Source organism: Macaca nemestrina, chromosome 14 (assembly GCF_043159975.1).
Source record: "Macaca nemestrina isolate mMacNem1 chromosome 14, mMacNem.hap1, whole genome shotgun sequence".
NCBI classification, from domain to species: domain Eukaryota; kingdom Metazoa; phylum Chordata; class Mammalia; order Primates; family Cercopithecidae; genus Macaca; species Macaca nemestrina.
This window is the reverse complement of record NC_092138.1, coordinates 105,919,638-105,941,811: the sequence shown is the minus strand read 5'-3', so window position 1 is coordinate 105,941,811 and position 22,174 is coordinate 105,919,638. Positions and strand designations below refer to the sequence as shown.

At 42.2% G+C, this 22,174-nt stretch overlaps 1 protein-coding gene across 11 annotated transcripts in view; it reads left to right on the top strand.

Annotated features, from left to right (window-relative positions):
* Window positions 1–362: 362 nt before the first annotated feature.
* Window positions 363–22,174, top strand: part of LOC105463895 (DENN domain containing 1A) — a 547,224-nt gene continuing 525,412 nt past the window's right edge. For 5 of the 11 annotated variants that reach the window (XR_011612854.1, XM_071078300.1, XM_071078306.1 and 2 more), the window contains exon 1: window positions 502–600. Coding sequence is in view for 7 of the 11 variants with exons in the window: in XM_071078300.1 (XP_070934401.1) it covers window positions 584–600 (17 nt within the window). In the remaining 4 variants the exon portion in view is untranslated. Of the gene's footprint in view, window positions 601–22,174 lie in introns of all 11 variants that reach the window. The other 6 variants (XM_071078302.1, XM_071078304.1, XM_071078299.1 and 3 more) reach the window with 3 other exon arrangements.

Genomic DNA, 22,174 nt, shown 5'->3' with positions numbered 1-22,174 from the left:
AGCTGTCCGTTAGAAGGGTTGGGTGGGAGGCCTCCAAGGGGAGGATGGGTGGCGGTTTCATCGGGAGGGCTAGGGGTCTCCATGAGAGGATTAGGGTCTCTTCAGGGCGGCTGTGAGTGGACGTTTCCAGCGGGACGCAGTGGGGTGGAGACGTGTAAGGGCCTGCACAGGAACGCCACAGCCCTCCGGGGCCCGCGCCCGGGGAGACGTGCGGGTGACCGCGCTCCTGCCCCGCCCCCGCCGGCCACGGCCCCGCCCCCGCGTGCGGACTACACTTCCCAGCAGCCCCCGCGGGCAGCGGCGGCGGCAGCGCGGGCGGGAGGGGCGGCGGTGAGAGGCGGTGGGGGCGGCGCGCGCCGGGCACGCGCGCCGGCGACCATGGCGTTCGCCGGGCTGGAGCGAGTACATTAACCCCTGGAGGCGGCGGCGGCGGCGAGGGAGCGAGCCTCGAGCGGGCGGGCCCCAGCCTGAGGGAAGGGAGGAAGGGGCGGGGAGAGCGCCAGAGGGAGGCCGGTCGGCCGCGGGCGGGCGGGCAGCGCAGCGCCGAGCGGGGCCCGCGGGCCCATGAGGAGGCCCGGGGACCATGGGCTCCAGGATCAAGTGAGTGCGGCCGGGCCGGGCGGAGCCGGGCCGGGCGCGGGGCGGCGAGGCCGGGCCAGGGCTGCAGGCCGCGGGCCGCGCGGGGGACTTGTTGCCGGGACCGGAGGGGCGCCCCGCGTGCAGGCGTCACGCGGGGAGGGGGACGGTTGCCATGGCGATCCAGGGAGGCGCGGGGGCGGGGTGCGCGCGGGGTGGCAGGGCGCCGGGGGCCAGGTGTCCCCTCCTTACCTAGGGGCCGGAACAGCTGAGATTACTGGGCGGCCCCCTCCCCGGGTTTACGGAGAGCCTCTGAAAATGGCCCTTCAACTGTGGGGATGGGGAGTGGGAAAGCCCCGGAAGCACCTCCCCAAACGGGCATGTTTGGGGCGCCCCTGAGAGTTGGCAGGTCCGGAGAGGTTGCAGCCTGGCCGCTTGAGGCCTGCGGCCCCCGCAGTAGTCGCGCGAGGTTCTTAGAGGGAGGGGTCACACTCATGGACCTAAGGTGTGGATGGCCGGGGAGGAAGGCCCGTCTCTCTCCTATTTCCCCCCTCTTATCTGTGAAAATCTCCACACGGCAAGGGCCAAAGGGTGTGAAGGAGGATACCTCTGTGTTGTAACCAAACACCTGCTCTTGATAATCGTTGGAAAGGCTTTGTAACTCAATCTGGCGAATTCCCCCACTCATTCATTCACCTGGAGGGTTGGCTTTCCGGTGGAGGATTAGCTTTCCGGGGAAATTGTTGATACATGTAACTTCAGAATCCACTGAAACATTGTTGCCCTCTTCGTAGACTTAGAAGTTGACTTTGGAAAGTGCAACTCTTAAGCGGTCCAATTTGGGTGTGTGGCTTCGGACTCTATCTCCCCTCCCAGGCAGGTCCTCTTGTGGCCTCTCCCTTCCTTTGCCCCAGAACTGGAGATGTTTTATCTCTAATTACTAACAAATGTTCGCTTTTTCCTCTGTGACTAATAGAATTGTTTAAGGGCATTAAAAAGCAAAGTTGACAGCATAGGCTTTTCTGTAAAACAACTTTCCTAGAACACTTTAAACCCTCTTACGGGAAAGTCTGTGGAATGTGTTTATTTCAGCATTTTGAGAATTGTACTAGGGAAGTTGGAAAGGAGAAGGGCCTTAAGGGCGAAATCTAATAATTATTCAAACATTGCATCTCATGTCCAGGTGATGCCCGTGCAGTGTGACCCTTGCCCAGCCTTGCAGTCCCCGTGTGGTTAGGCTTCCCATTTGCAAAATATGTATGGGATGCGCTGCAGCAGCCTTGAGACATCTGCTGAATGAAACTAGAAAAGTTTGCTTATGGCAGTGAAAGTGGAAGAGTCGCATGAACACTCTGTTAAATCTTTATTTTTGTGGAAATGAGAAAAAAGTTAGAAGCATGCTCCAAACAAGAGCTTGAGAGGCTTGGGAGGTAAAAAGATGTCGTTTGTGAACCATTGGGATTAAAGAGGCACTCAAGTTTAGCTCCTACTTCCAAGTAAGAGTTGTAAACTTGGATTTCAATAGCACTTAGAAACACTTTCCAGAAGCCATGTTAGAGTTGCAGAGTATGCGTGAGGACACTTACCCTTCTTGTTACAGAAAAGTTCAGAAACTTGCCTGACACGAGGCGGTGAGTGTCAGAACCAGTATTAAAATCCAGCAAGTAAAAGTTCGGATGGCTAGCCGTCAAATCTCTGTTGCTCTCCAAGGTAGCAGGTTGGACAAATAACATTTCTCGAATGTGTCTTGTGGAACCCATCGCTAATTCTGAGCACTTGGACAAGGGAATTTACTAAGGCATGGACTTGTATTAATCGTGAAATGAGTATGAAGAATAGCCTTATTGATCTTGGAACTAGACTACTCTGTGATAAAAACTTAGGCTTGGGAAATATGTTAGTTTGTGGTGAAACTGAAACAGAATATGAAGAGAGAAGTTATGAAAAGTAGTTGTGATTTATAGTGACTGTTGATTATGCAACTTCTGCCTGTGGCTCAGAATGGGGATGGACAGGAAATTACCCACTTAAGTGCTTCTCTAGTTGTTGCAGAAGACGGAGCTTTGGTTACTACTGGCTGGCTATTCCCTCCTGGCAGGGCATTCAAGGTGTTCTCCTGGCTGTGGTGAAATCTAAGTGTGCAGGTTCCATTGAATTGGACAGTCTTGGAGGTAGGGGCAAGGGGGAGGGGTTCCCTTTGTTTTCTCTTGCTTATCTCTGATGCAACAAGTCAGTTGACTAGGTGGAATCAGATCTAGGTTCAAATTCCAGCTCTTTTTAATGCTAATTATGAAACTTCACACAGACTGCCTTTTCAACCTCAGTTTCCCTGAGGTAAAATGGGGAGGAATGTGTCCAGGTTGTAGGGTTATTATGAGCAATGAACACAGTATCAATATAAATGCTAGGTCCGTGTTAAAAACTCAGTAATTGTTTTTTTTCCTTTTTTTTCACCTTCTGTATCAAAAGACTAAGAACATTACTGTATATTAGAAATGTCAGAGAAAGGTATGTTTAAGGTAATGGAGAAGAAAATTTTAATGACCAAGGAATTAGGCTGTTAACATGCAGAGTAGGGCTTAACATTGTCTCATTATTAAAAAATAAAAGTCGATTAAAAACAATATTGTGTGTAATTGTGAAGCTGGTGTCTGTTGTGTGATCAGTGGTAAAGCACGTGAGTTGCTAGGCACAGGTGTTAAAATTTAGTGTTTGATCAGACTTCTCTTTCGAGTTTAAGCCTGGTTGAACACAATCTCTGTCAGGTACCATGGAAATCCTTAATGTGAACCATTTCATGAAACCCTCACTACTGTCCAGTGGTGGCGATGCTGTTTGTTAACCACATTTTTCAAATGAGAGAATGAGCGTTTATAGGCCTAAGATCAGATGCCATCATCCCCTGGAAGCCTGCCTTGATGCCAGTTTCCTGTTGCCACCCCCACCCACTCCTGTTCCAGTCTAGGCCAGGTGCCCTTCATCCGTGTTTCTATGGCCCCTTGTGTTTATCGCAGACGCGGTACTGAATCTTGTTTCTTGTCTGTCTCCTGTACCATGCTGGACATAAACTTCTTGAGAGCAAGGACTGTCTTATTTATCTTTGAGTTCCCTGTGTCAGACTCAATGCCTGGCACGTGGCTGTTTGAGAAGAGTTCATGGAATGCATTTAAGAAATGCATTAGGATCTACATTAAGATTCTAATTAAGACTCTTGAGTTCTCTGAGTTGAGTGTACATCGAGTTAAAAAAAATTTAAACCCTTGAGGAAGAAAAGTTTTATATTTTATAAATTTTTAAGGCCAATTATACTGGTTTAGGCAGGCATTTCCTTTTACTAGAGTATTTAGTTTTTTTTTTGTTTTTTGTTTTTTTTTTTTTTTGAGACGGAGTTTCACTTTTGTTGCCCAGACTGGATGGAGTGCAGTGGCACGATCTCAGCTCACTGCAACCTCCACTCCCCGGTTCAAGCCATTCTCCTGCCTCAGCTTCCCTAGTAGTTGGGATTACAGGCATGAGACATCATGCCTAGCTAATTTTCTATTTTTAGTAGAGACGGGGTTTCTCCCATGTTGGTCAGGCTGGTCTCCAACTCCCAGCCTCAGGTGATCTGCCCGTCTTGGTGTCCCAAAGTCCTGGGATTACAAGTGTGAGCCACCACGCCCAGCCTCATGTTTATTTTAATAAAGGAACATTGTCTTGCCTCAAATCAACATCTAATGGACAAAAAAAGAGGTCATCAGTATGCAGGTAGCACCCTGGAAACCTAAATCTTAAACCTGTGTAGACATTTATCTAGAAGAATAAAAGGAGCAGTGGTAACTGGCAATTTTTGACAGGTATGTTTAAATCTTATTTAGTGTTTGAATGATCCCAGTGGACTGGAATGTGGTTAATATGAAGCAATTTAACTGATAATGCAGACACACAGCAGGAAACTATGCGGCAGTTTAATATTACTTGTGGTGACATCCTAGAAATTGCTTCCAGGCACCAAGTGCAGGAAGTGGGCTGTAAGTAATCGAAGGAAGTTTTCTAAGTGAGTTTGAAGAAACCTGACATTTATGGACTCAGAGAAAAGCATACTCTAAGACTTGGAGGCATGGGAACAGGGCAGGGCAACTAATTTGGCCTTGTGGTGGTGATTATTCTATATTAGCCTGTATACCTGTCTTCTGTCCCTGTCAAACTGTGACCTCTGTGAGATTAGTGACCAAGACATTTATCCATTTATTCATCTACTTACCTACTATAGAACTAAGACTATTAAGCACGTATTAAACAATAAATATTAGCCATTATTATCATAATTAGTGGCAATACTGTGCCTGGCAGTGTGCTAAGTACTAGGGACACAAAGATGAACAAATATTTTTCTTTAAGGCTTTCTAAAGTAGTGGACACAAATGTAAAACAAAAACAATCCCTTCCAGACTCCCTCCCCACCAATACAAAACAAAACACAAAACAAAACAAAAACAACCCAAGTATAATACAGTGTAGTTAATTGCAATGGTGGAGATGCGACTGGTGATGAATAGGTGAGTAAGTGAAGGAGAGACTGTCTTCTGGGGAGGAGGGAGGGTCAGGAAAGGAAGGCTTCACCAAGGAGATCATGTTTCAGCTGAGAGATGGGTAGGGGTGGTTAGCAGAGGGAGTAGAGGCAGTAGGGATGGTGGGGGTATCAGCAGAGGGAGCAGTACGTATGAGGACATGGCATATTAGGGAAATAAAAATATTACCATTTATTAGACACTTGAATGCCAGGAATTGTGTTAGACATTGGGAATTATGATGGTGAATAATAGATTCACTCCTAATGGTGCATACAGTCTTGTGGACCTGACATTAAAAAGCCAGGTAAATTCACATAAAGCTATGTGGATGTTCTATAAAGAAAGCACACGAGATGCCTCTGAGGGAGAATGATGGGAGTGACTGTCCTATTTTAGAGAGAGTGGCGAGGGAAGGCTCACCGTGGAGATGACATTTGAGCTGAGACTTAAAGGATGAGGAGGTATTAGTCATCTAAAGAGACTAGGCAAGACATTTTATTCCAGGCAAAGGATAGAGCATACACAAAGGCCTTGAGGCAAGAAAACCCTAGGCATATTTCAGGAACGGACAGAAGGCCCGTGGGTTTGAGTAGTGACTGGGGGCAGAGAGGCTTGTGGTTAGGTCAGAGGGAGAGAGACTGGGCAGGGCAGGGCCTTGTGGGTTGTGGTAATCTGAAAACTGTTTAAGATATGAAATTTTATAGTATGTGAATCTTATATAAGATTCACATACTATAATATTTACTTTTTTTGAGACAGTTTCACTCTGTCGCCCAGGCAGAGTGCAGAGTGGTGCGATCTCGGCTCGCTGCAACCTCCATCTCCCGGGTTCAGGTGATTCTCATGCCTCAGCCTCCCAAGTAGCTGGGACTGCAGGTACCCGCCACCATGCCTGACTAGTTTTTGTGGTTTTAGTTTCACCACATTGGCCAGGCTACTCTCAAACTCCTGATGATCCGTCTGCCTTGGCCTCCCAAAATGCTGGGATTACAGGCATGAGCCACTTTGCCCGGCCCTAAAATTTACTTTTTAAAGTGGTTTTAAGGATATTCACAAGGGTGACTGATTACCACTAATTCCAGAACTTTTTCATCACCGCACAAAGAAACCCCATACCTGTTAGATACCGCTCATTCCTCCAAACCCTTTAGTCCTAGGCAATCACTAATCTACTTGCTATAGATTTGCCTATTATGGGCATTTCATATGTTAATAAATAGAATAATATGTAACCCTTCATGCATGGCTTCTTTCACTTAACATAATGATTTCAAGATTTATCCATGTTGGAGCATGTATGAGTGTTTCATTACTTTTTACTGCTGAATAATATTCCATTGTATGGACATACCACATTTTACTCATCCATTTGTCAGTTGTTAGGTATTTGGATGGTTTCCCCTTTTCATCGTTATGAATGATGTTGCTATGAACATTTTGTGTGGGCATACGTTTTTATTTCTCTCGGATATATACTTGGGAGTGGAATTGCTGGATCGTATGGTAACTCTGTGTAACCTTTTGAGAAACTGTTAAAATTGTTTTCTAAAGCAGCTGTACCACTTTGTGTAAAATGGTATTTTATTGTGGTTTTGATTTGGCCCAAATGAGTTACATAGAAAAGATCAGAGTAGATGGAGATAGGTTTCTCAGAAGAGGTTGGAACTTGAACTGAAAGAAAGAGGAGATTTGGAGAATGGAGGGGGATTACCAAAGGAAGACGAGTAGAAGTTATATGACTTGAAAGTGAGGATAAACCCATCTCGTTTCAAGAACAGAGGAGTAGTCTTGGCTTATGATAGCTCTGCTCCAGTTTGTTTTGACTGTTCTTTAAAGGATCCCCTTGCCAAAATGCACAAGAAGGTTGCTTCTTCTTGAGGCCTGTTGTATAGCACAACCAACGTATCTCTCTGCTTTGTGATGAGACCAAGAATTGGAATGTGACTTCCTTTCCAGGCCGCCTTCCTCTAATGCTCTTCCCCTCATCCCTTTCTCCACCACAGTGCTATCCTCCCAGTCCCCAAAGGAGAATGTAGAAAGACTTGGAGTGGTGGAGTAACAGTCTCTTTGAAGACCAAGCTCTCCATCACTGGTGCTCAGAGTCAGCCACTTGAATTTTCATGACTTTTCTGGAAAATATGTTGGTGCTACTCCCTCACTCTTCTCTTAGCCATTGTAGTCAACTTAGAGGGGATTGTACAGCAGATAGGAAGGTTGAAACAAAAGGTAAGACCTGGAGTATTGCTCTAGGAAAGTATGTTTGCATTCAGTTATTCAATCTGTGTAAGTTCCTGGCTGGAGTTCAGGTTGCAGTTGCAAAGGTCCAGCCTTTTTCCTGGCCCTAGGGAGAACTAATCTCTGGGTTCGTAACATCCTTTTTGCTTAAAAGGGCTTTGTGGGGGCGTGGAAAGATAAACAAGGAAGAAAAATAAACAAAATGAAGTTGTTTTGTTCTCTACTTTGATTGGAATCCATACCCATTCTTTCTAAGTAGTCAGGACTTGAAAAGTAGCCAAATAAAGTAAGAAAAGATATGTTAAAATACATACATGTTCCTATAGAAAAGAGAGGTGACATTCCAAAAATTCATTTGTAAGTTGGTTATGGCATTTAGAATGTGTTTCCCTCTTCGAGATACTGTTATGTACAAGTCAGTAACTGTTGAGGGCAAGGGCATTCCAGATATAGGGAACTGTGTATGCAAAAGTCATGGGGAGTTAAAAGATAAAGCTGAAATGCAGGATATAAGGATAAAGATTATAGCAGAAGAAGTTGATGAAGTAGGCATGTGCCAGTGGGATATGATGTCATTGAAGGGCTGAACTGGGGATGTAATATGATCAGATTTGGGTTTTTAGGTAGATTACCCTGGCAGCAGAAGTTTAGAGCAGTGATCTCTCTGGCTTGTACAAGATGACACACTGGAATGTAAGAATAGTATGCTAGGAATTGTGTTTATTTTTATATCAACCTTCAAAGTTTGTTTTTGTATTTTTTAATGTATGTATTAGTATAGTAAGGCATTATTATAATTTGTGGATATTTATCAAATGCCTGCTCACTTTTTTACTGATAGGAAGAATGCATGGAAAAAAATGGGAGGCCACTGGATTGTGGAACTGTGTAATAGTTTTTACTGCCGAAGATCGAGGTCCAGAGCAAGGTTTTGGCAGTGTAAAGAAAAGGAATGATGGGCCGGGTGTGGTGGCTCATACCTGTAATGCCAGCACTTTGGGAGGCCAAGGAAGGTCCAGGCTTGAGTCCACGGCTTGAGTCCAGGAATTTGAGACCAGCATGGGCAACATAATGAAACTCTGTCTCTACAAAAAAATACAACAATCAGCCAGGTGTGGTGGCATGTATCTGTGGTCCCAGCTACTTGGGAGGCTGAGATGGGAGGATCACTTGAGTTCCCATAGAGGTCAGGAGACAGAGGTTGCAGTGAGCCAAGATCGCGCCACTGCATTCCAGCCTGGGTGACAGAGTGAGACCCTGTCTCAAAAAAAAAAAAAAAAAAAAAAAAAAAGGATGGCTTTGAGAGATTTTAAGTAGAAATGACAAGACTTGGTGACAAATTACATGTAAGAGGCAAAAGAAGAATCAAAGATGACTTGCCAAGGTTGGCAGAGTTATGTTACAAATGGAGTATTTGTAAGGTGAGGACTGGTTATATAATGTTTGCTTTTCTGAGGAAAAGTGAAAAGTTATAATGGGGATAAGGCATTTTAGTCTGCAGTGAGAAAGGAAGGAATCTTTGAGGGATCTATAGTGAATGTGTGTGCTTTATTAAATAAGTAAGACTTAAAGTGGGCTGGACTAAATTGCTGAAGGCAAATCTGTTCATGGTAGATTTAGAGATGGGGGGAGAAAAACCACCTTTCAAAAGGTGAATTCAAATTCACTTTAGCCACAGGAAAGGTTTGAGGGTGTTGCATTGATCTCGCCTAGGCTGTATGAATAAATGGAAGGAAGGAAACCAATCTAGAGAAAATGCTGTCTGACTCCCTGCAGGCAGTTCTTGAACTCCAGGGTGTGAGAGGAGCCAGAGGTATGTGAGCATTGGAGTTTTGAGTCCCTAGAACTATATATTCTCTCTCTGAGTTCTAAATTTCTGAGCTTCAGGTTAAAAAAAAATTATGGAAGGAAGCTAATAAATTCACCTACAGGGTTGTTGTCATAATTGAAAGAGATCTTGTGCCTAGTTCGCAGTGGAGATACGACTGCTTAGTAAATGGCAGCTATCATTAATATTGCTTGGAGAGTAGAAAATATGGTTGTCTGAACAACCTGGAGTTAAAAAACAAGTTAAAAGACAGCAAGTATATTCCTTTTTATAGTATTACAGTTTTTTTTGTTTTGTTTTTAAAAACCAAGGTTTTTGCTTCCTTTCAGTAAGAATGTTAGGATGACGTGTAGTGTATTTCACTGAATTTATTTGAAAGATTGAGATGCTGATATATACAAAGTGCTATTGCTCTTGCTGGTTGGGAAGAAAGGAAGCCTATAGTCTACTAAGACAGATAAGATGAGCATGCAAACAATTAGAATTATAACATTTAAGAACACTTATGCCCCCAGCCAGGTCCGGTGGCTCACGCCTGTAATCTCAGCACTTTGGAGGCTGAAGCAGTCAGATCATTTGAGGTCAGGAGTTCGAGATCAGTTGGGCCAACATGGCGAAACGCCATCTCTACTTAAAAAAAAAAAAAAATTACAAAAATTAGCCAGGCATGGTGGCGCGCGCCTGTAGTCCCAGCTACTTGGGAGGCTGAGGTGTGAGAACTGCTTGAACCTGGGAGGGGGAGGTTGCAGTGAGCTGAAACTGCGCTACTGCACTCTAGCTTGGGCAACAGAGCAAGACCCTGTCTTGAAGTAAAAAACAAAACCACTTAATGTTCCCTTTATCATAAATATTGGAAATCTATTCAGTTTTATAAAATATTTATACAAATAATTTATATTTATCTCTGTTTAACTGGTACTACTTTTCAGTCTTTTTAACATTTTTTTTTTTCTTTTTTTTTGAGATGGAGTCTTGCTCTGTCACCCAGGCTGGAGTGCAGTGGCGCGATCTCGGCTCACTGCAACCTCTGCCTCCTGGAGTCAAGCAATTCTCCTGCCTCAGCCTCCCGAGTAACTGGGATTACAGGCATGTGCCACCACGCCTGGCTAAATTTTTTGTATTTTTAGTAGAGATGGGATTTCACCATATTGGCCAGGCTGGTCTCCAACTGTTGACCTTGTGATCCACCCACCTCGACCTTCCAAAGTGCTGGGATTACAGGCGTGAGCCACTGTGCCCGGCCAAGGACTGCTGTTCAGTCTTTTTAAAGTGATTTTTTTTTTTTTTTTTTTTTTTTTGTGACGGAGCCTTGCTCTTGTTGCCCAGGCTGGAGTGCAGTGGCACGATCTTGGCTCACTGCAATTTCTACCTCCTGGGTTCAAGCTTCCTCTGCTTCAGCCTCCTGAGTAGCTGGGATTACAGGCACCTGCCACCATGCCCGGCTAATTTTTCATACTTTTAGTACAGACGGGTTTTGCAGGTTGGCCAGGCTGGTCTCAAACTCCTGACTGCAGATTACTCCTGGCAGTAATCTGCCCGCCTTGGCCTCCCAAAGTGCTGGGATTATAGGCTTGAGCCACCGTGCCTGGCCTTAAAGTGATTTTTTATTCCTTTTTTTTCTTGGTAGTTGAACCTATTTTTAAACTTTATTTTGGAAAATTTTAAACATCTATAAAAGTAGAATAGTATAATGAGCCCCCAAATTCCCATCAACCAGTTTCAACACTTAATTTATGTTTTATCTAGTTTTATTTATAGATGACTGACTGTAACTCCCTCCCCTGCTCTCCAGTCCTGGATTATTTTGAAGCAAATCCCAGATGTTGTCATATCATCTTTTTTTTTTTTTTTTTTTTTGAGACAGAGTCTCACTCTGTTGCCCAGGCTGGAGTGCAGTGGTGCAATCTTGGCACACAGCAACCTCCACCTCCCAGGTTCAAGTGATTCTCGTGCCTCAGCCTCCCCAGTAGCTGGGATTACAGGTGTGCGCCACCATGCCTGGCTAATTTTTGTATTTTTAGTAGAGATAGTATTTCACCATTTTGGCCAGGCTGCTCTCAAACACCTGATCTCAAGTGATCTGCCCGTCTCTACCTCCCAAAGTGCTGGGATTACAGGTGTGAGCCACACCATTCCAGGCCCCAGATGTCATATCATTCTTAAATACTTCCATATGTGTCTCTAAAAGATAGATTTTCTCTTTAAAAAATATAACATTCTCACACCTAAAAAGTTAACCAAAAAATTTAATTTTTTTTTTTTTTTTTTTAGTTGAAGTTGTACTTTGTTGCCCAGGCTGGAGTGCAGTGGTGTGATCTCGGCTCACTGCAATCTCTGCCTCCTGGGTTCAAGCGAGTCTCCTGCCTCAACCTCCCCAGTAGCTGGGATTACAGGTGTGCACCACCATGCCCAGCTAATTTTTGTATTTTTAGTAGAGACAGGGTTTCACCATGTTGGTCAGGCTGGTTTCAAATTTCTGACCCCAAGCAATCCACCCGCCTAGGCCTCCCAAAGTGCTGGGATTACAGGCATGAGCCACTGCCCCTGGTCAAAAAATTTTAATGTTATTAAATATCCAGTCAGTGCTCAAAGTTTTTCAGTTATATCAAATTTAAAAAAAACAGTGGATTCGTTTGAATCAGCAAAGTTCATACATTGCAACTGGTTGATATTTGCTGTCTTTTCCCCCCATGCTGTTGATTTTTTGAAGAAGTAGATTATTTGTTCTATATGATTTCTGTTGCATCCTTAAGGTTTAATGTATTCCTCTGTCCCCTTTATTTCCTACATATTGGTAGTTGGATTAAATGACTTGATGAGATTCAAGTTCACTTTCTTGGCAATAATATTTTAAAAGTGGTGATAGGTACTTCCATCAGGAGGTACATTATGTCTGATTATCTGTCTTTGATCTGTTCATTAATTAGAGGTTATAAAATGGTGATATTTTGTTTCTATCACTTCTTCTTCATACTAGCTGGGATACTTGTAAAAAGAAACCTTGTCCATATCAACCATTTGGTTGCTCTGAGATACAGTTCATATAGGAAAGGCAGGGTAAATGCTTGATTTTATTAATTTTTTAAACATTTTCCAAAGGTAACTAATTTTTGAGAGAGGGGAGTGTCACTTTAAATGGATGCATTTAAACTTATTTGCTATATTTCAATCTGCTATAGTTATTGCCCTCACTCATGTTTAATTAGTCTTATCTTTGTCCAGTGGGAATTTCTTTTCTTTTCTTTTCTTTTTTTTTTTTTGAGACGGAGTCTTGCTCTGTCGCCCAGGCTGGAGTGCAGTGGCGCGATCTCGTCTCACTGCAAGCTCCTCCTCCCGGGTTCACACCATTCACCTGCCTCAGCCTCCCAAGTAGCTGGGGCTACAGGCGCCCGCCACCACGCCTGGCTAATTTTTTGTATTTTTAGTAGAGACGGGGTTTCACCGTGTTAGCCACAATGGTCCCGATCTCCTGACCTCATGATCTGCCTGCCTTGGCCTCCCGAAGTGCTGAAATTACAGGTGTGAGCCACAAGCACCTGGCCTGTCCAGTGGGAATTTCAAGTGAACTCTGAAGTCCTTTTGACAGGATCCCAGTAGTTTCTTTTCTTTCGTTTTATTTATTTTTTTGAGACAGTCTCATCCTGTTGACCAGGCTGGAGTGCAGTGGCACCATCTCTGCTCACTACAAGCTCCGCCTCCCAGGTTCACGCCATTTTCCTGCCTCAGCCTCCCGAGTAGCAGGGACTACAGGGGCCCGCCATCATGCCCGGCTAATTTTTTTTTTTTTGTATTTTTAGTAGAGACGGGGTTTCACCGTGTTAGCCAGGATGGTCTTGATCTCCTGACCTCGTGATCTGCCTGCCTCAGCCTCCCAAAGTGCTGGGGTTACAGGCATAAGCCACCGTGCCCGGCCAGGATCCCAGTAGTTTCTAATAGCTCCCTTGCCTTTTTGTATGACAAAGTGTTCCAGGCTCATCTTCTGTGTTTCCTGCTCCAGACCCAGTGTTTCTCTAAGGATTCCTGGTTCCTTTTGGTGGGAAATAGTATTAGAAATCACAGCCTGGGATTTAGGACTTTTGGAGATGGGGTGGGTTTGCTACCAGGTCAGTCATAATTTCTAGGATTCTCCAGGGGTCAGAATTTGGAAATATGTGTGTGTATTTTTAAAGGTAAATTGCATTATGTGTTCACATTGCTTTTTCCAGTTCTAGACTATAGCAGTTTTATTTAACCTCATCACCTTTACTTTGGAATCTCCCATACATATATAAAAGTCTTGATTTCCAACAACACCAACACCATTACTCTTTTGCTTTATCCCACAGTACCTAGACAGCTCAACAGCAGCACCAACATTACCATCAACAATGTGATTACTGAAAATAGTTATGTTTTTGGCTTTTTAAAACTTGGCAGTTCTTTTGGTCCTTAGGATATATTTCACTAGGACTGTAGTCAAATTACTGTTTTAAAGTCAGTAGAATTAGTTTTTTTCTCTGTGGTTATGTCACCAACTCAATACAAAGTTAGGATTTTTTTGGTTATTGTTGTTTTGTTTTTTGAGATAGGGTCTTGCTCTGTTGCCCGGGCTGGAGTGCAGTGGCATGATTTTGGCTCACTGCAATCTCTGCCTCCTGTGTTGAGTGATTCTCCTGCCTCAGCCTCTTGAGTACCTGGGACTACAGGTAACTGACACCACGCCCAGCTAATGTTTGTATTTTTAGTAGAGACAGGGTTTCACTTTTTTGGCCAGGCTGGTCTCCTGACCTCAAGTGATCTGCCCACTTTGGCCTCCCAAAGTGCTGGGATTACAGGCAGGAGCCACTGTGCCCAGCCCATAGTTAGGTTTTTATAATTTTTTCTTTTAATCTGTTGGAATTACTGTTTAAAAATAATTTGATTTTTAAGACAATTACTTAAAATATTTATATTGTTTCAAAGCCAAAGCTACAAAACAGGCATATTCACAAGTCTAACTTCTATCCCTGCCTACCGCTGTGTTCCCTCCCTATCACAGGTACCGAGTTTGATTTTAGATTTTCATTTGTCCTTTCATTAAAACAAAAAAGGCAACCGGGCACAGTGGCTCATGCCTTTAATCCCAGCACTCTGGGTGGCCGAGGCGGGCAGAGCACCTGAGGTTGGGAGTTCGAGACCAGCCTGACCAACATGGAGAAACCCCATCTCTACTACAAATGCAAAATTAGCCAGGCGTGGTGGCACATGCCTGTTAATCCCAGCTACTTGGGAGGCTGAGGCAGGAGAATTGCTTGAACCCGAGAGGCAGAGGTTGCGGTGAGCCGAGATTGTGCCATTGCACTCTAGCCTGGGCAACAAGAGTAAAAATCTGTCTCAAAAAAAAAAATAATAAAAATAAATTAAAAAAAGGCAAATACATAGATATATTCACATCTCCTCTTGCCAGGCCCTCAGATAAGTGATAGCATTCCATGTGTACTTTTCTCCCCTTAACTTTTCTCATTTTATAATATATCCTGTAAAGAGGTCTCTCCTGGGAAAATATAGGGAATATAGGGATCTTCTTCATTTCTCTGTGGGACAGCAATAGTACTCCATTGGATGGATGGACTATGGTTTGTTCATCCCGTGTCATGCTGATGGGCATTTAGGTTGCTTCTAGTCTTTTATTATTACAAGTGGTGCAGTAATGAATAGTCTTGTGTATGCACCTTCTTGTATTTTTACCATTATACCATTGCGATAGATTTTTCTGAGTGGAATTTGGGTCAAAGGGTAATTTTGTATGTAATTTTGCTAGATATTGTCAAATACTCCTCCATAGAGATTGTGCCAATTCATATTCCCACACATGAGAATGCTTGTTGTCATACAGCTTCATCAGGAGAGTGTGTTTGTCAAACTTTAAAAATTATTTTTATCAGTTACAAATGCATGCAAAATTACAAATATATATAGTAATGAATCAAATACTTCATAAAAGCCTGTGATAAGCAACAGTCCTCTTCCCTATTCTTCCCCAGTCCCACTCTTTGGAGACAAACTCTTATTAACTGACCCCATTTTTAGTTTTTCTGGTGGTAACTTACAACCATAGATAAATCTCTCTCTGTTAATTAACTTTAGACAGTATCTGTTGACTCCTTGAAATGAAAGATAAGTAACTTTATAGTGCTTCTCTCTTCTACTCATCTGATATTTTATCTATTTTGTATTACTTTAATTTTTATAATGGTTATTAACTTAAACCTCTTTATTGTTCCATTAACCCTCAACACTCTTTTGATTTCACACTTTGTAAGGGGAAGGGTATTACCCTAGCTCTTCCTTCTACCTTCTCAAAGCTATGCTCTTACATTTATATGGTCACTTAAATTTTGATCCATGACCAGAATCAAGTCTTCCATGATTTGTCTTTAGGTTAATTATAAAAGCGGAATGCTATTATGAATATTTAAATATAAGTATTTAACTGCACTAGATCGGGTAGGGTGCTAAAACAACATTTTCATCCCATTTGAAGGAGAATGTTAACATCAGGGTCACAGTAATTTTTCCTACAATCCATTCAGAATTGAAAATTATGCTAAATGTCTGTGGCATCATATATGGATAAGTTTACATTTATTTGTACAAAACAGCAAATTATTTGTACACTAGCCCTGTAGAGAGAGCAGCCCAGGGGATCATACAAGTGCTTTCATCCTCATGTTGGCAGGATGGAAACCTCTACTTTGTAGCCTTTGTGGGGGCCTTGGCCTGGGTGCTAGCTTTTGGCCAGCAGAACCTGGCATCTGATGATGTCATAATCAGCATGGCTCCTGAGCTTGGGACTGAGGTTAAGATGGTTTGGATGTTTGTTGCCTCCAAATCCCATGTGGAAATGTGATTCCCAGTGTTGGAGGTGGGGCCTGGTGGGAGGTGATTAGATCGTGGGCGTGGTCCCTCATGAATGGCTTGGCATCATGCCCTTGGTGATGACTGAGTTCTTGCTCTAGTAGTTCATGATCTGGTTGTTTAAAAGAGTGTGGCTCCTCCCCCTCCCTCCCTTGTTTCATTCTCACTATGTGACACGCTGGCTCCCTGTCACCTTCAGCCATGATTATAAACTTCCTGAGGCATCTGCAGAAGCAGATGCCAGCACTGTGAGCCTACAGAACTATGAGCCAATTAAACCTCTTGTCTTTATCAATGACCCAGTCTCAGGTATTTTGTTATAGTAACGGCAGGAACAGACCAACACAGGTGCCCTTCAAGACCTTGAGCTTGGCAAAGGCCTTGATGGTCTTCATTTTATTGGCCTGGGTCTTTTGACCCTTCTTGTATTTGTTGGCAAAGTGCATGATCCTTAAGAACTAAGGTTCTACCCGCTTAAAGGGTATCTTTATGATCAGGGCCTATCGATGCCATTTCCGTGCCGTTTTGGAACTGGTTATGTGTGGTGTGGTTCTTGGACTTGACCATGTCTGCACTGCTGCCTCCAGTGCAGAAAGTACCTGAGACTGGAAAATAAAGGTCCGTATCTGGATTTTGATTTTTTTAAAGCAGTATCCTTTCTCCTCTTCTCCCTCTTCCAGAGTTTCTTAAGTCTTTTTTTCCATCTTGCATTATTTGCTTTTATTGTATCCTTAATTTTTTCCACACTTGAAATTACACTTGCAGTTTTATCCAGGCTTCCCTGTACCCCTGATGGTTCCCTCCCACCTTCCTGTTAAATCCTTATAAAATCAGCTCTATTGTTATAACCCTGGAATATCCCCTCATCACTTTTCAAGGTTGATTTGATTATTTGCTGGCCGTGTGATCATTTTGCTTTAATTTGTTTGCTGGAGTACATATTCAGGTTCTTATAGGAGACAGCCACAGTAGCACCCTTGCAGAAAGAGTGCATAGAAAGTAAACTGTGAGTTCTTGCACATCTGAAAAATGTCTGCTTTCTCACAGGGGCTGAGTAGTTTGTATGGGTGTGGAGTTCTAGGTTGACAAAATTTCCTGCTGAACTTTGAAGATTTTTTTTTTTAAAACTCTCTTCTGTCTGGCTTCCTCTGACACTGCTCTGGAAGGGAAGGAGGATGTTCTTCCTTGCTTTTGCAAAGTTGGGGTGTACATTCAGGTTCCCTACTCTGCTTCCGTTGACATCCAAGGTGAAGGATTCCGTTATCACACTGTAGGGTGGGAGTTCTGGCTCCCTAGTAGGCCTCCAGGGAAACCTCCCTGGCTGGGTCGGGTAATGCCTTGTTCTTGCTCCCACTGGGGACTCAACAGACACCACGGGGTGGAGGGGAGTGGTCTTGTCCCATTTCATCACTGGGACGTAATGAAAATCCTTAGTTTCTGGTAGGTCTCCTTGACACCATCCGAGTGGATATGGGAAGGGAAGTGTCGTTACTGCCAGGGTTGGGGGGCGGGTGTGGAAGTCCAGGGTCTCCACTGAAACCACATTGATGGGGTTATTGTTACTGCCTGGTGGGGGATGATGCAATCCCCAGCTCCCTGCTTAGCTTTCTGTAGCACTACTCTGGCAGGGGTAGGCTGGATGGGGTTCCTCATCACAGCCCAGAAACCTAGGCTTTCTCCTTGTCCTTTGTGGGTTTGGATGAGGGTGGGATGACAGGGTTTTCTGTGGTGTTTGGTGAGTGTTTTCTTAAAAGTTTTCTGACTTATTAGCACCCCTTTTTGGTCCTTTGGCTAGAGAAAGCTGGTTTTTGTTCGAGCATTTTTGGGTCTGCGTCAATTGGTATTTCCAGGTTGCTGACTTCTCTGGCTCCAACAATGTAATATACAAGGCAAGGAAAAACCCAGGGAACTCATCTGTGCTCACTCCTTCGGTCCTGAGGTCATTAGCTGTTCTGCTTCTCTCTCTGCCTTTCAGAATCATCTTACGTTTGTCTTATATGTAGTGTGCGGAATTTTTTGTTATTTTTAATATAGATTTTCTTCTGCCATTACACATATGTTTAAATTTAAATTTTTTACTGTTGTATCATTTATATGCAGTAAAAGTACACAGATTTTTAAGGATACCACTTGATTAATTTTTAATGGTTATATACTCATGTAATCACCATCCAGATCAAGATACAGGATATCTCCAGCATAGTATAAGGCTCTGCATTCCCCTTCCAGTCAATACCTATTAAAAAATAATCACTATTCTGGTTTTTATCACTGTAGCAATTTTGCCCATTCTTGAACTTCATATAAATGGAATCTTGCAGTATATACTCATGGGTCTGGCTTCTTCTGCTCTACATTGTGTTGGTAGAACTCATCTGTGTTGTTGTACCTAACTGTAGTTCATTGTTTTTCATTGCTGCATAGTACTCCATTATTCCAATATGCCTCTATTTATCCATTGTATTATCAATAGGTATTTAAGTTGGTTCCCATTTTTGGCTATTATGAATAAAGTTGTTACAAATATTCTTATAGATGTCTTACAGTTAACAAAAATGTTCCTTTCTGTTAGCTTTATACCCAGGATTGGAATTGCTTGTTCAAAATTTATAAATATCTTTAGCTTTAGTGGATGCTGACAGTTTTCCAAATTGTGTGCCAATTCATACCTCATCAGCTATATATGACAGTTCTACTTGTTTCATATCCAACACTTTATATTGTTAGTCTTTTAGCCATATTATTAGCCATTAATGTCATGTTTTCGTAGCTCATTGTGATTTTAATCTGTATTTCCCTGATGACTGACTACTCATGTTAAGCACCTTTTCATATGCTTTTTGGCCATTTGGATATCTTCTTTTGTGAGATACCTGTTCAGGTCTTCTCCTGTTTTTCACTGTGTTGTCTGTTCTTTTCTTACAGATTGGTAGGCATTCTTTATATTACTGAATGTGAGTACTTTGTCAGGCATAAGTATTACAAAGATCTTTCTGCAGTCTGCAGCTTGCCTTTTTACACTTAAATAGTGCTTGTTTTTGTTTTGTTTTGTTTCGTTTGTTTGTTTTGTTTTTGAGACAGAGCCTCACTTTGTTGCCCAGACTGGAATGCAGTGGCTTAATCTAGGCTCGCTGCAACCTCTGCCTCCCAGGTTCAAGTGATTCTCATGCCTTAACCTCCTGAGTAGCTGGGATTACAGGTGTGTGCCACCAAGCCTGGATAATTCTTGTATTTTTAGTAGAGACAGGGTTTCACCATGTTGTCCAGGCTGGTCTTGAACTCCTGACCTCAAATGATCTGCCAGCCTCAGCCTCCCAAAGTGTTGGGATTACAGGCATGAGCCACTGGGCCTGGCCACTTAATAGTGCTTTTTGATTAACAAGAGATCTTAAGTCTATTTTATTGATCCTTTCCTTTCTTTACTTTCTGATGCATTCTGTTTAGGAAATCTTTGTCTAACCAAAGGCCATAAATATACTTTTGTTTGTTTTATCCTAGAAGCTTTGTTTTACATTTTAATTTTAGTTCTGTGATGTGATCCATTTCATATGAATTTTTGTGTATGATGTAAGTTATACATCAAGGTTAATTCCTTTTCTTCCCCCATGTGGTTGTCCAATTGACTTAACATTTATCAAGAAGACCATTCTTTCCCCACTCAATGGCATCTTTCTTGTAAATCAGGTATATGTTTGTGTTTCTGGACTTGGTTCTTTCCATTGCATTAATACCATGCTATCTTAATTACTGTACCTTTAAAGTAAGTCTTGTTATTTAATAGTGGAATTCTTTCAATTTTGTTATTCAGATTGTTTGGACTATTCCAGGTCCTTTGCATGACCATATACATTTTATAATCAGCTTGTGAAATTCCACAATTTTGATGGAATTGCATTGCATCCCTAATTTGTAGGGAGTTGATATTAACAATATGGAGTCTTCTAGTTAATGAAGATGACATATCTCTCCTTATATATCTTTAATTTTTTTTCAGCGGCATTTTGTAATTTTTAGTGCAGGGTCCTGAACATCTTTTGTTAGATTTATTCATAGGTCTTTGATTTTTTTTTTCCATAACTATTGTGAATGGCATTGCTTTTTAAATATCATTTTCTAATTGTTACTAGCATATAGAAATATGGTAGATTTCTCTTGTATGTTGACGTTGTAGCCAGCAACCTTGCTAAATTTACTTAATTCTAATGAAGTTTTTAGGTTATTTTTATTTTGTATGTATACAGTCAGGTTTTCTGTGAATGACAATTTTACTTCCTAGTTTTTGATCTTTATACTTTTTATTTCTTGCCTTATTTCACTGGGTAAGACCTCTGATATGAATAGGTTCAATGAGTATAGATATAGTGCTGTTATACCTGAATTCAGAGGAAAGTGTTCAATATCTTACCATCTCATCAATGTCAACCAGTATGTTGATAGCTGTTTTTCTTAGATGCCCTTGATCAGTTTGAGAAGTTTCTGTCCATTTTTAGGTTGCTAAGAGTTTTTGTCATGAATGGATGTTGAATTTTACCAAATGCCTTTTTTGCATCTCTTGAGATGATTATAATTTTTCTTTTTTCCAGTTTTATGTAGTGAATTACATTTATTTTCAAATGTTAAACCAGCCTTGCATTCCTGGGATAAACCCACTTGGTCATGTTATACTATTCTTTTTTGGATATTATAGTCCATTTACTGATATTTTGTTTGTTTTATGTTTACATCTGTATTCATAAGAGATTTTGGCTGCCATTTTTCTTTTTCGTAATGATCTTGTCAGATTTTGATATCAAGGTTACATTGGCCTTTTTTTTTTTTTTTTAAAAAGCTGTTGTTACTTGTCTTGTTCTCTTCCTTGCAGCTTTTTGTTCCTGTTTTATAGAGTTTTCTGTTCTATTTAAGGATGTCAGTTTCCTGAAGCATATTTTTTAATCTTTTTCAGAAACATATTCTTCTTCCAAGAGATGATGATGATGCTTTTCTCTCATTTGCAATATTTTTTGACAGATCTTTTATTTTTCGTTTGCTCTCTTGAGCAAGGAGAGCTCTATCTAGATTTGCAGTTTTGCCACAGGTGATTAATGGGTTACCATGGGCACTGTTCTTTGTGCTTGCGAGTGATGGTCAGATCCCCTTCTCAGATCTGTGGCTGAAGAACTGGTTTATATCCATCGTTCCCAGTTGAATTCCTAGTGACTAGCAGGCATTTGCAATACAAAGGTAGAACTTTATTGCCTTACAGAATAAGCTGAAATTTCTAGAGTGCATTCTGTTAGAATTGTTCCTGTCTCTGCTTTCACTGAACTTTTTGTGTGTAATTATTATAACCAATGTAACTAATTTTAATTCAAGAGATTTGGTAGCTCTGCGTATGTATTAGTCTCTCTCTCTCTACGTGTGTGTGTATGTGTACATGTGTGTGAAACATGAGTATAACCAGGACTGAAGGGCAAAATGACTGAAGGTAGAAGACAAATGAACCTGTTAATATAGAAGAGAAGTCATGAGGGCCGATATCTGGATATTTTCTTTTACTTTACATGACATCGCCTTTATTTATATTTATTTATTTATTTTGAGATGGAGTCTTGCCCTGTTGCCCAGGCTGGAGTGCAGTGGCACAATCTGGGCTCACTGCAAGCTTCATCTCCCGTGTTCACACCATTCTCCTGCCTCAGCCTCTCGAGTAGCTGGTACTACAGGCACCCGCCACCACGCCCGGCTAATTTTTTTTGTATTTTTAGTAGAGACGAGGTTTCACCGTGTTAGCCAGGATGGTCTCGATATCCTGACCTCATGATCCACCTGCCTCGGCCTCCCAAAGTGTTGGGATTACAGGCAGACATCGTCTTTATTTTAAGAGTCCAGGTGTCAGTGAGAATTGTCAAGATGTAGCATCAGAAGATTAGAAGGTCTTCACAACCACATGATGAGGACTCTAGAGTTTGAAGCCTGGGTGATTGAGAGAAAGAAGTGATAGAACTAGGATTAAAAATTGGGAAATTGACATTTTTCTGGGAAAATAAATTATTGCTTTGATTTGGGCTATATTAAGTGTGAGGAGCTTTCCAAGGGCAAGGTGACATTTAGACTTGAATGAAGCTCA